At 40.4% G+C, this 14221-nt stretch overlaps 1 protein-coding gene across 1 annotated transcript; it reads right to left on the reverse strand.

Moving 5' to 3' along the window:
* Nucleotides 1-679: 679 nt before the first annotated feature.
* LOC127096408 (transcription factor PHYTOCHROME INTERACTING FACTOR-LIKE 15-like) lies at nt 680-11657 on the reverse strand. The gene is given in 2 exon segments (XM_051034980.1): nt 680-1219; nt 11160-11657. Coding segments are annotated over 2 exon segments (1038 nt in total).
* Nucleotides 11658-14221: the final 2564 nt, after the last annotated feature.

The raw sequence follows: 14221 nt of genomic DNA on the forward strand, positions 1-14221 counted from the left end.
GACGGCGAGGTTTGAATCTTCCTTCTTTACCTCTTCAATCTAAGTTCTTTCGCCGTTTCTCACTTAGGGTTTTTCTTCTGTTTTCGAATTAGGGTTTCGTGGTGGTCGCCTCAGATTTTTTTCGCCCGTCCTCCCTCTTCTCAATCTCACCTTCCCTTTTATATTCAGCAATTAGGGTTTTAGGTTGGCTTATGGAGATCGAAACAGGTATCTCTGCGAAACCCTTTCGGTGTGCTCAGTTTGGATTGCCCTGTTTGATGCTTGTTCTGGAACGGTAATGTGAACCTACCCTTTCTCGCTCTAACTTTGTCTCAATTCCGTTTTGGGATATTTCTCGAAATTTTACTGCCTTGCTGATTTACCTTGCTTTCACTGCAGTGAAAATTGGAACATTCATGGGTAGCTTCGGTTTTCATGGCCTTGATGGTGCGACTCCATTATGAATTCGTTGCAGATGAATTCGTTATGTTGCTGTTATGGCAGTGCAGGTTGGGTTCTCTTTGGCCATTATGGTGAAGCCAAATCCGTAGCAGTGAATGAAAAGAGAAAACAAGTTGCCTTGGTTCTGAAAAAAGGTTAGAGGTTAGTTACCGTAAGTTAGAACTTGTTATCCCCTATGGTGTAGTCGTATTGATTGTTTTGAAGCTTGTTAATTCCCTGTGGTGTGCTGTTGCAGGAGTTAAGCCTTAATAGAGGGTTGAAAACTTGATGAGGGGTCGAAATTAGCTATATTTGCCGTGACAGTTTGATTCGAGATGCTGCCTTGTTCTGGAAAACTAAAACTAGGCGGCGCAAAACATTCATCATTTGCAGATGAGGCAATTGCGTTGACAGAATTGTGAAATCCAGTATTACCCTTATCAAGATTGAATAAATCGGTTTGAGAAAACGTCGTAGGTCGCGATCCTCCTGATAGAGACACCAGATGCAGGCTATAACCATTTCTTATCATTAACATCTGCAGAAATGATCACCAACATTGCACTTGAAGTTGAAGCTACTTTAAATATTCTATAGCCTCATCAAACATTGAAGCTTTGTCTGTCTTATTAGAATTCGGAATTAAATTCTGCAAAGCTTTCAATTTCTCATTAATCTTACTCCTCCTTCTCTTTTCAGATAAATTATGAAACTCTGCAGCTCTGCTTTTCTTTGATGAAGAACGTGATGGTGGGATAGCTTTTGATGATGGCAACTCTAAAGCTTCATCATTCAATTCCTGTTATGGAACGAAAGGCGTCGCCGTCATAGATTATTGGAGAACTGTTTTGGAGTTGTTATAAGTTTAGGATGGGATTACTTGATGTCTTATTATTTGTTGGCTGCTGCAGCTTGGATTAATGTGAATATGCCTGGGACTGATACAGGTTATTGGCCATTGATGTTTGTGCAGGATCCTTTGGTTTGCACTTGCAGGTGTGATGCATAATTGGTTAATTACTGCAGAATTTTGGACATACTTGCTTCAGGAATGAATAGAAAGTCTGAAGGTTATTGGTTAGCTTGGGAATTGGTTGTAGTGTAGAAGTTAGTTGTAGGTTGAAGGTTCTATTAGGAATTGGAAAGTGATGTTGAAACCTTCTGTTATGATATTGATTTGTTATCATGTGTTGTTGAACTCTTTTTTTTTTGGAATGAATTATTGGAATGCTTGAATTTGGATTCTTGATGGAGCTTTGAGCGCATGGCTTGGCTTGTTAATGGAGCTTTGATTGTTCATTAGGATTGTACTTGTAGGGTTTATGTAATATGATGAATTTGTAAGAAAATGTTGTGAAATGTAATTTAGAACATGACTTTGTAATTTATGGAAATGTTGTAATGCTTGTGTAATGTCATGGTTTTGTTATTTATGTGCTTTGAGCGCAAATGTTTTTTGGAATTGGAATGAAATTGGCAAATGCAATGGTTATCTAGTGTCGGAAACTTATGACATTTACATAAAAAAATGGTTGTAACAAACTTGGTTTGAATGAAATGAATTTGTGGTTATAGAAATGGATATGGATTTTAGAAATAATCTAAGACTCATCTAAATGTCAATTTAAAATAAAAAAAAACCAATAAAACCAATTAAAATCAAATTAATCTATAATTTGTTAAAATTACTTTGATATCAATTCTAACATTTATTTGAAAATTAAAATCAATTAGAGTTTGAATCATTAGTAAAAAAACAATTAAGATTAAATTAAAATTTGGAATTAGACTTAATTTGAAATTAAAAATCAAATTGAAAATTAAAAAGTCAAATAATTAGAATCCATTTTGTAATTAAAAGCACCATGATCGAAAAGGCCTAGATAATGACCAATGTTTATCAAAATCGAGACAATATGGATTTGGCAATGGACGGTTGACTTTGGTCAACTAATTGACCAGAAAGTCAACGATTGACCTCAGACATGAATTAGTGTTTATATTAAAATGAATGCATGATGCATAGTGGATGAATGCAGATGGATCTAAAATCGGGGTATGACAGATGCCCCTATTTAAGTATCTTCAACTACAGAATATGAAGCAGGACACTCTTCATATGACCATAGTGGGAGATAGTTAAATACTAAGAAGACCCGGATTTTGATCCTGAATTCCTATGACATGATATGATATGATATGCGCCGATGTAAGATTCTCTTTTTTTGTAATTTTTATCTTCTAGGGATATGGTGAACCCTTAACAGGAGATGCTACTAGACAGACCAACCTGTGGGGAATGCTGATAGTCCATAGGGAGACAGACAAATGGTAAAAAACAAAATTGCTGGGGAAGACAAATCCTGCTGGAGAATCAGACACACACTGGGGAGTACTCAGAGTGAAGTTTGATAAACGCTACTTAGAATACAAGAGACTTCGGTAGTAAGTTCACATATGACTTACTAAACCCGAATAAAGAAAAAAAATGCTACAACAGGTTCATATATGACCTGGCAATACTGGAATAAAACACAACAACAGGTTCATATATGACCTGACAATGCTGGGGAATATCAAGAAGTTCTGACAGCAGGTTCAGATATGACCTAACAAACTCAGAAAAATTCAAAAGGGGTGTATCAACAGGTTCATATATGACCTGACAACACTGAAACAATCATAGAGAAAGACTCTTCAGAACAGGTTCGTACATGACCTGACACTGGAATAAAGCTCAACAACAGGTTCATATATGACCTGAATAAAGCTCAACAACAGGTTCATATATGACCTGACAATGGAATAAAGTTCAACAACAAGTTCATATATGACCTGAATAGCATTGAACAACAGGTTCATATATGACCTGATAATGGAATAAAGTTCAACAGCAGGTTCATATATGACCTGAATAGCACTGAACAACAGGTTCATATATGACCTGATAATGGAATAAAGTTCAACAACAGGTTCATATATGACCTGAATAGCACTGAACAACAGGTTCATATATGACCTGATAATGGAATAAAGTTCAACAACAGGTTCATATATGACCTAAATAGCACTGAACAACAGGTTCATATATGACCTGATAATGGAATAAAGTTCAACACATGTTCATATATGACCTGAATAAAACTCAACAACAATTGGACTCTTAACCGCAAGTAATGGATTATAACCAACTTTTAACGGATTTTGCCAACAACAATTGGACTTGAAAATGATTGCGAAAATCGGATGTTGGTTTAAGGGCACCAAATACAAATCGGAATTAGAGGTCAAGGGGTATAGGATCAACAACAAGACCTGGGTCAATGCAAAATGAGCACGAAGTACATTTCGGCTATGCATGATTTGGATTTTTTTATGCATGATATATGAATGATCATGATATGCAATGCTGACAATAGGCAGACTGGGAGTTTGTAGGGACTGTTTACAGAGATTCTGATTCCTCAACACCAATAACTCAAACCCGTACAATTAACAGGCGCATCCAGATTGACAGTTATAAATAACCAAAGGTCCATCCTTCTAGAGGATTAATAAGTTATATTCCATGGGGACTTTTGTTGGTGATCCAGGAATATTTATGCAACCTTGAGACTTTCGGGAAAACAAATGATTTTCCTTTGATTTTTACATATATCAAAGTATATTTGTTCTTTTCACTAAATTTCAAATTCTTTTTCAAGTTTCAAAATTTCATTATTAACAAATAAATGACACTTTGCATAACAAAGAAAAGCGTAGACGAACACAACTAACAATGATTGGGAAAACTTGTATTTTATTCAAGAATGGTAGCACACAAACGGCGTAGCTCCATGGGATATTATAATTTGGAAAATGGCAATAAGGAAAGGTTTACGTTGAATTCAGTGACCAATAACATCCTTAATAGATATGATTCCCCCAAAACCTTGCTTCTAAAGGGAGTGACTGGATTAATCTTCCGCCTCAGATTCTTCGGTGTTAATCAGTAACAACTGATGCAGTTATGCCTTGTGCCCCTAACTTTTGCCTGGATCGCCCTTTCGGGTTTTCAATCCACCGGGATACCCTTTTTTGTGTGCCTAAATCGCCCTTTCAGGTTTTCGATTTAGCGGGTTTTTATTAGGCATAGTATTTTTTAACTGCATCAGAGTTCACGGGGTGTGAGAGCTCTTTATCATCCATAGTTGTGAGAATCAAGGCACCTCCGGAGAAAGCTTTCTTCACAACATATGGGCCTTCATAATTGGGAGTCCATTTCCCACGTGAGTCCTTGTGTATTGGCAAGATCTTCTTAAGCACGAGGTCTCCTTCTCTGAATTCCCGAACACGTACTTTCTTGTCAAAAGCCCCTTTAAGCCGTTTCTGGTATAACTGTCCATGGCACAAAGAAGTCATTCGCTTCTCATCTATGAGGTTTAACTGATCAAATCTATTTTGAATCCATTCAGCCTCTTCTAGCTTGGTCTCCATCAAGATTCTCATTGAAGGTATCTCCACTTCAATTGGGAGAACTGCTTCCATCCCATATACCAAAGAGAACGGGGTTGCCCCTGTTGAAGTGCGGACGGAAGTCCGGTATCCATGCAGTGCAAAGGGTAGCATTTCGTGCCAATCTTTATAGGTTTTTACCATTTTCTGCAGGATCTTCTTGATGTTTTTATTAGCGGCTTCAACAGCGCCATTCATCTTTGGACGATATGGTGAAGAGTTATGGTGCTCAATCTTGAAGCTCTCGCATAATTCTTTCATGGTCTTATTGTTCAGATTCGTCCCATTATCTGTGATGATCCGGCTTGGAATTCCATAACGGCAAATGATCTCTTTCTTGAGAAACCGTGCAACCACTTGTTTTGTCACATTAGCGTAAGAGGCGGCCTCTACCCATTTGGTAAAGTAATCAATGGCAACCAGGATGAAGCGGTGACCATTGGAAGCTTTAGGCTCGATGGCGCCAATCATGTCGATGCCCCACATTGAGAAAGGCCAAGGTGACGTCAAAACATTTAGTAGGGTCGGAGGTACGTGTACCTTGTCGGCATAGGTTTGGCATTTATGACATTTTCTAGCATAATTGAAGCAGTCGGATTCCATGGTCAACCAGTAATAACCAGCTCTCAAAATCTTCTTGGCCATGGCATGCCCATTGGCATGAGTTCCAAAGGATCCTTCATGAATCTCCTTGATCAACAGGTCCGCTTCACGTCCATCCACGCATCTGAGCAGAATCATGTCATGGTTTCTCTTGTATAACACACCATTGCTTAAGAAGAGTTTAGATGCTAACTTCCTCAATGTTTTCTTGTCAAGGGTTGTTGCATCTGTTGGATATTCTTGATTTTGCAAAAAGCATTTGATGTCGTGAAACCAGGGTTTACCATCGGCTTCCTCTTCAACCGACTGGCAGTAGGCAGGCTCAACTTTCCGCTCGATCTGAATGAGAGGTGATTCATTATGGAATCTGACTTGGTACATTGAAGCCAACATAGCCAAAGCATCAGCAATTTGATTCTTAGTTCTCGGAATATGACGGAAAGTGATTTCATCAAAGTATTTTATTAGTTCCATGACATAGGCACGATATGGGATCAACTTGGTATCACGGGTTTCCCATTCGCCCTTGACTTGGTATATCACCAAGGTTGAGTCTCCACATACTTCGAGGATTTTGATTCGGAGATCAATTGCTGCTTCAATTCCTAGGATGCACGCCTCATATTCTGCTATATTGTTCGTGCAATCAAAACACAACCTTGCTGTGAAAGGAGTGTATCCACCATTCGGATTTAATAGAACAACTCCTACGCCATGCCCCATGTAATTGGAGGAACCATCGAACATGAGCTTCCACCGAGATCCGGGTTCAGGTCCTTCATCAAGTCCTGGGATTTCACAATCTTTTACTACCATAATGTCTTCATCAGGGAAGTCAAACTTCAACGGCTGGTAATCTTCAACGGGCTGGTTTGCCAAGTAGTCAAACAACACACTTCCTTTAATGGCTTTCTGAGATACATATTGGATGTCATACTCAGATAGTAACATCTGCCAACGGGCGAGTCTTCCAGTCAAAGCAGGCTTTTTAAAGATATACTTTATTGGATCCATTTTTGAGATCAACAAAGTAGTGTGGCAAATCATGTATTGTCTTAGACGACGAGCGGCCCATGCTAAAGCACAATAAGTTTTCTCCAAGAGTGAATATCGGGTTTCACAATCGGTAAATCTCTTACTTAGATAATAGATGGCATGCTCCTTTCGACCAGTTTCGTCATGTTGTCCCAGCACACATCCCATTGACTTTTCAAGCACAGTTAAGTACATAAAGAGTGGTTTCCCCTGAACAGGTGGAATTAGAATAGGGGGCTCTTGCAGGTATTGTCCGATTTTCTCAAAAGCCATTTGGCAGTCAGAGTTCCATTCGACTGCTTGATCTTTTCTCAGCAATTTGAATATAGGTTAGCACGTAGCAGTCATATGGGATATAAACCTAGAGATGTAGTTCAAACATCCCAGGAATCCTCTAACTTCTTTCTCTGTACGTAGAGCAGGCATTTCTTGTATTGCCCTAACCTTGTCCGGATCTACCTCAATTCCTCGTTGACTAACAATGAAACCAAGCAACTTTCCAGATCGGACACCGAAGGTGCATTTAGCAGGATTCAGCCGTAGTCGGAATTTCCGAAGACACTCGAATAGCTTTTGCAAGTGGTCTATATGATCCTCTTCATTCTGGGATTTTGTAATCATATCATCCACATAAACCTCAATTTCCTTATGCATCATGTCATGGAAAAAAGTGACCATTGCTCTTTGGTAAGTTGCCCCGGCGTTTTTGAGACCGAATGGCATTACCTTGTAGCAAAATGTTCCCCAAGGGGTGATGAATGTGGTCTTTTCCATTTCTTCTGGATCCATCTTAATTTGATTATAACTCGAGAATCCGTCCATAAAGGAGAAGACTGCGAACTTAGCAGTGTTGTCTACCAGAGTGTCAATATGTGGCAGGGGAAATCGTCCTTTGGACTAGCTTTGTTTAGATCCCTATAATCAACACATATCCTGACCTTGCCATCCTTCTTGGGTACAGGTACAATATTAGCTACCCATTGAGGGTACTTTGCAACTGCTAGAAAACCGGCATCAAATTGACGCTTCACCTCGTCACAAATCTTGAGAGCCATGTCGGATCTTGCTCTGCGGAGCTTCTGCTTTACTGGCGGACAATCTGGTTGTAGTGGTAGCTTGTGGACAACAATATAAGTATCTAAACCTGGCATATCCTAATACGACCAAGCAAATACATCTACATACTCTTGTAGCAACTTGATCAATCTTTCTTTGATGCTTGCCCCAAGAGTAGTCCCAACTTTGACCTCTTTCTTGTCTTCCTCGGTGCCAAGGTTGATCGTTTCCACTGGTTCTTGATGTGGTTGAAGGGCCTTTGACTCGTGCTTGAGCATCCTTTCCAATTCTTCAGGGAAGTCACAATCTTCCTCACTCTCCTCTTCCGCTTGGTAGATGGGGAGTTCAAAGTTATAGGAAGTAGCGGGGTCACCGAATTCAAATGGTTTATTGATTATTCTGCATGTTTTTTAATGATGTTTTTTTTAGAAAAATGGAAATAAAATGCAAAAGAAATAAAAAATATTTTTGTAGTTTTTGAAAGGATTGCCATTTTAAGGAAAGAAAAACAAATGAACGAACGATAAGAATCTGAACAAAATGCTCTTTATTTGTCATAATGATTTTTGAAATTTAAAAGGGGGCCTACAAATGATCCATTAGCCTTGGGCAGAGCTAAGGATTTTCAAAAACACAAAGGAAAACACAATTACTTTGACACGGGAAAAACTTCTGGAATCTCAACCGCTTCCCAATTTGTCAGGGCTGCTTCACACCGGTATATCAGGTTTGATGTTTCTCCATCTTCAGTGTCATCTTCCACTGCACCAACTTGATCTCCATGGATAAATCCTGTGCTCAGGAAGACTTCTTGTATGCTCCGCACACGGTCCTTTGTAGGGACCAGGGCTCCTCCATTAGCAGAAGGCTTGTACCCCAAACCAAAATGATCATTTTTCTCACAGACGTTGATGACTTGCCCCCAACCTGCAGGGCCTCCACTTTCAACTGCTGATCTTGCACTATTCAAAGAGGTGAACGACAAACTAGTTTTCTTAATAGGATCCTTAACCTCTTCAAGTGTGGCATTGGATATTTCAAGTGCTTGGAAAGAGGTCTCTAAGGCATCCTCATCAGCCTCAATATAACGGAAAGAGGAGAGTTGACTGATGATAAAATCTTCTTCACCCGAGACAATGACGAGCTTGTCATCGACAACAAACTTCATCTTTTGATGCAGAGTAGAAGGTACTGCCCCAGCAACATGTATCCATGGGCGTCCCAAAAGGCAGCTATAAGCGGGATTTATGTCCATGACTTGGAAATTGATGGGGAATACATGCGGTCCGATCTGTATTGGTAGCTCTACCTCCCCAACTACTGTCCTTCGAGAACCATCAAATGCTTTTACCACAAGTGCACTAGGTTTCAATTCCGAACCTTGGTAAGACAATTTAGCAAGTGCCCTCTTTGGTAGAACATTGAGGGATGATTCAGTGTCAACTAAAACTCTGGCCAGAGCATCTTCTTGGCACTTTATGGATACATGCAAGGCGCGGTTGTGATTCTTCCCCTCCTTGGGTAGCTCTTCATTGCTGAAACTTAGAGTGTTGCAGGCTGTGATATTGGCGACCACCCCATCGAATTGGCCAACCGTTATATCTTGGGTAACATGAGCCTGAGCAAGCACTTTCAGTAGAGCCTCCCTATGAGCCTCGGAATTCAGAAGCAAAGATAAGATAGATATTTTTGATGGTGTTTGATGTAACTGATCAACTATCTTGTAGTCAGATTTCTTTATTATCCTTAGGAACTCACTTGCTTCATCTGCTTGCACAGCCGGTTGTGCCCCTCCATGTTCTGGGGTAGGATTTGCATTTGCAGCTTCCCTTGTTGGTTCTTGAGGGTTTACATTAATATTGGGAGTATAAATCCGACCGCTGCGGGTCATCCTGCTCGTCCCTATGATGTTAGTGATGTCGGTGTCAACATTCTCCAAACCTTTATTACTTTCAGCAGCTTTGGGTTTTCCATCTACCACTCCATCTACCACTATTATGTCATACTTCCAGGGTACCGCTTTAGTGCTTTCAAAAGGAAAGGGGGTAGGCATACAAACTACCACGGGTGATGGATGAACAACATCTTTTCCATGATAAGTTATCTCAAACGGTTCTGGTAAATTGAAAACGGGTTCAATGACTGAAACTTCCTCATTTGTTGTAGGACCACAAATTTGTAGAACACCTTGATCCATCAAGTTCTGAATGTCATTTCGTACCACTTTACATCCTCTAGGATGAATGACACATTCTTCACAATTGTCGTGGCGTGTATTAATCAAACTAGCTCCCACCAATCTGGGATGAAGTGCTATCAACGGGGTCTTAACATCTTCAACATTTTTGATTATACAAGCATCGGAAGCATCCTCGATGGCATTAACATCCCCATGCGCTGGCAAAGGGTTACTTTTTACGTTGGGTCCGATATCTCAAAATGAAAGAATCTTCTTCTCAACCAGGTCTCGCACAATATGCTTCGAAGCATAACATCCCTCTAAATCATGTACAGGGGCACCCCCATGGAAAGGACAATGGGCATCTGGATTGTACAATGGAGGTAAAGGATTTGGTGGAGGACCCAAAGGTCTGGGAGTCACCAACCCTTTTCGTAGTAACGATGGGTACAATTCAGTGTATGTCATAGGGATTGAAGCAAACGGAAGTCTACCTCTTTGTACCCTATTTTGATTTGGAGGATTTTGTGGACGAGGAGCCTGTGCCCTTGGCTGTTGATAAGCAGGTGGCGCGGGCGCTTGCTGGTATACTGATGCTTGTTGAATAGGTTGATAGACAGGAGCTTGTGACTGGTTGAAATTTGGTGTGACTGCTGCCACATACGGTTGTTGAACATATTGTATTGGATAAGTTGGTTGTTGCTGAACAAATTGATGTTGCTTCTTCCATGAAAGACTCCTCCTTTGACTGGTTGACACTGCATTGGTCTCACCTTCTTTCTTTCTTTGAAAACTTCCATGAAACTTTTTGGCATTATTACCAGATGTTTCAGAGGTGGTTATCATTTTTCCATTCTTTAATCCAAGCTCGACCTTTATGCCCACGGCGACCAGGTCAGAGAAGCTTACGGATACACTACTCACCATTCTTTCATAGAACATAGGTTTGACTGTATCCATGAACCAATCTGCTAACTCCTTCTCAGCAAGGGGTGGTTCGACTTGCGAGGCCACTTCCCTCCATCGTTGTGCATATTCCTTAAAAGACTCATTATCTTTCTGGGACATGCTGAGTAATTGCCTCCTATCTGGGGCCATATCCATGTTATACTTATAATGTTGGATGAAAGCATGATAAGTCTTGGAAACAACGAATCCTACTTTGATCAAGGCTTAAGTACCACTTAGAGGGAGCACCCCTCAAGCTGTCTTGGAAGCAATGTATCATAAGTTTATCATCCTCCACGTGCGCAGCCATTTTTCGATAGTACATAATAAGGTGACTTTTAGGACACGAGTGGCCCTCATACCTATCGAAATCTGGGGTCTTGAACTTTGCAGGAATCACAAGACCTGACACTAAGCACATCACCTTAGAAGTAGCACCAAAAACTTGGTCACCTTCCATAGCCCTTAACCTTTTCTCAAGAATCTGGAAATTCTCCTTCATCCCTCTTATGTCTTCCTGCCTTTCATCATCTTCGTCTGAAAAGTCCGGAGCATGTTGTTGATCCTCAAAATAAGGTTGCACATGTGCACGAACGAGAGGTGGTGCGAACGTGTGGACCACTGGATGATTTTCATTGATGGTTGGTAGAGGAGCCATCTGCTGAGTGGATTGTGCAAAACCAGGGGCGCCTTCAACTGGAGGTATGAAACCAGAAGGTAAACCATAGGCTGGCCAAGTGGTTGGTACTGTCCTTGCAGGTTGGGGTTCAATCGTGGGACCGACGATTTCTGAAACGACTGTCGTTTGGGTGTCTAACTTTGCCCTGATGACCTGTAGTATCTCCATGACTTGACCCATGTTTCCTCGTAGGTCTTCGAGTTCTGAGCTTACTCGCTCCAATTCTTGTTCTTGATTTGCCATTCTTTGACGAGCGCTGGCTCTGGTGTTGTAGTGGTGTTGAGGACTCAGTGTGGAATTGAAGAAGACACAAAAATGAGTTTTTTGTTTGAAGAATGACATGAGTGCATGTTATGGGTGCATTTTATGCAAAGCTCTTAGTTATCTTTATTATTTATTCCAGCAATGTTAGAATATAAGAACAACATGTAATAATTGAGACCCAAAATGACAACTTCCATTAATTAAAATCAAATTCAAATACAAAAGGATTTAACTTCAAGTACACATGATTCGAATACAAAAGATTTAAACACCAACAATTCAAATTCAAGTACAAGTAAACTTAAGTTCTGTCTCAGCTCTTATGATCGTAGCCAGATCTGTGGTGAGCTCATTCATCATTTTCTTGATAAACTTGACGAAATTGAAAACTTGAGGAGGTGTGTTATCTGGACACATACACCAATCCGCTTCCTGGAGTTTTTCTGTGAGTTCCAACATATTGAGGTTAACAAACCTAGCTAGCTAAGTTGCGGAACTTGCCATTCCATTTAATATAGAGCTCTTGGAGTTTCTGGATGACCTTTTGATCTTCATCTAAGGTTTCTCTAGCCTCTCTATACAACCTTTTCCAGTACACACAATCATTCTTTAGGAGTAAGTAGGCTGCATCACCTTCTTGGCTCTCCAAAACTACAAACCTCCTAGTAGCTTCTTCCAACTGGTACCTGAGATGGTGACAGTTTCTTTCAGCTTCTTCCTTTTGGAGTATCTCGCGAGACAACCTTTCCTCGCATTTCTTCATAGCGTCCCTCAATTCACGGATCTGTGCCTCAAAGTCGAGCTTAATTTCTTTTTTATCCATAAGAGATTTATCCAACATTCTCCCTAACTCACAGATCCTATACTCAGCTTTCTTGAGCTCTTCCTTCCTGGTTCGGATCACTGATGTGGAACCTATAAGGATATGATCGAGATCGTCTTTCTGGTCTTCCAATAGCCTGGCTCTCTTGTTACTATCCTCATGTTCTTGGGCTTTTCCCTTATGTTCCTATTTCAAATTTTGATTTTCCAAGATAACTCGGTTCATCTGAATCCGTAATTCAGTATTCTCCAATTCGAGCTCCTTAACCTTAGTAGCGAGTTTCTCCATGTCCTCAGGGAGTATGGGCTTGGGCTCAGGAGTTTTAGGAAAAGCTGAAGCTTTTAAGATAAATGGCAAATGGATTTCCTCAACTCTTTCTTTCACCCATTGAGTGTAAGGTTCTTTGGCGAGAATGTTTCTTTTTCCAAACTCTTTACCCTTCCTTACAACCTTTAACCAAGCCTTTCGTACTGCTCTTACATCAGGATTGCTTGCTTGGATGTCAGAGAGCACAAATGGTTGTAAGTCCTTTGCGTCAGGAGGACCATCCATGGAGTAACCGTGTTGCATTCGAGATAACATAGGGTTATAATTGATGCAACCCTTGGTACCCAACAACGGTACATTAGGAAATTCCCCACAGCTGACTATAATGTCTGGGGTTTCCCACTCTCGGATATACCATCTGATGGAACTTGCGGTGAGAGAAGCTAATTTTTGAGGAGACTTAAGTTCTTTTGCCACAAAAGGACCTTCTTCGGGCATGTGTTGCATGAACCAAGTGTAAAGCAAAGGAGCACAGCACAACAAAGTTCCACCCCTCTTTTCATGTCGAGCGTGAAGGGCATGGTAAATGTCAACTAAGAGAAATGGTACTGGATTGCCAGAGAGAAAGACTTCTATGGCTACTTGACCCACAAATTTTTCAACATTTGGGAAGAGCACAATCCCATGGATCAATAAAGCCAACACAACATAGAATGCATTCCAATTTCCACTTTTCTTGAACTTTGGAGCTAAATCTTCCAAAAACATCACGGCAAAACCTTCGCAACCCCCTTTTTCAACCCAATTGTCTCGAACAGTCGGGAAATTGATACTTATGGCTGAAGCTATCTTCTTTGGGCCCATATCTTCTTCGAGCTTTGGAAATGGATTAAAATCTTTCAATTTAAGACCCACGATTCTCTCAACTTCTTCCAAAGTAGGAGCTAGCTGGAAATCAGCGAATGTGAAACAGCGTAGAGGTGGATCATAATATTGTGCCAAAGAGCCGATAATTCCATAGTCAACTTTCTTAGTTAGAAGGCTCAAAATTTTCCCATAGTTTTTTCCGAACTCATCACGTCTTCTAAGAGTCAAATCAGAGATCAAACCCTTCGGACTGTCCAACTTAGGTTCCTTGTACTTATGCGTGAAAGTGTGTCTCCTTGAAGTTGTCATTTTCAAGTTCTCAATTCCTGAAACAAATAAGAGACAACTAAGAGCTTGCTTTTTATGATGTTGATGCAATGTATGAATGTGATGCATTTTTTTGTATAGGTTCAATAGGCTTAAGGCATGGATAAGTCTGATTGCTTTATATAGAACAAGGTTCTCACCAGGTATGATTTAAGGTTTTTTTTAAAAAGTTCCTAGAGTCATGGATCCATTAGACTGTTTGCTACCTGCGACAACTTACTTACCGGGCATCAACTCCATCTAAAGAATCTACTCTAAG

The sequence above is a fragment of the Lathyrus oleraceus genome, chromosome 6 (genome assembly GCF_024323335.1).
Source record: "Lathyrus oleraceus cultivar Zhongwan6 chromosome 6, CAAS_Psat_ZW6_1.0, whole genome shotgun sequence".
In the NCBI taxonomy this organism is placed as follows: domain Eukaryota; kingdom Viridiplantae; phylum Streptophyta; class Magnoliopsida; order Fabales; family Fabaceae; genus Lathyrus; species Lathyrus oleraceus.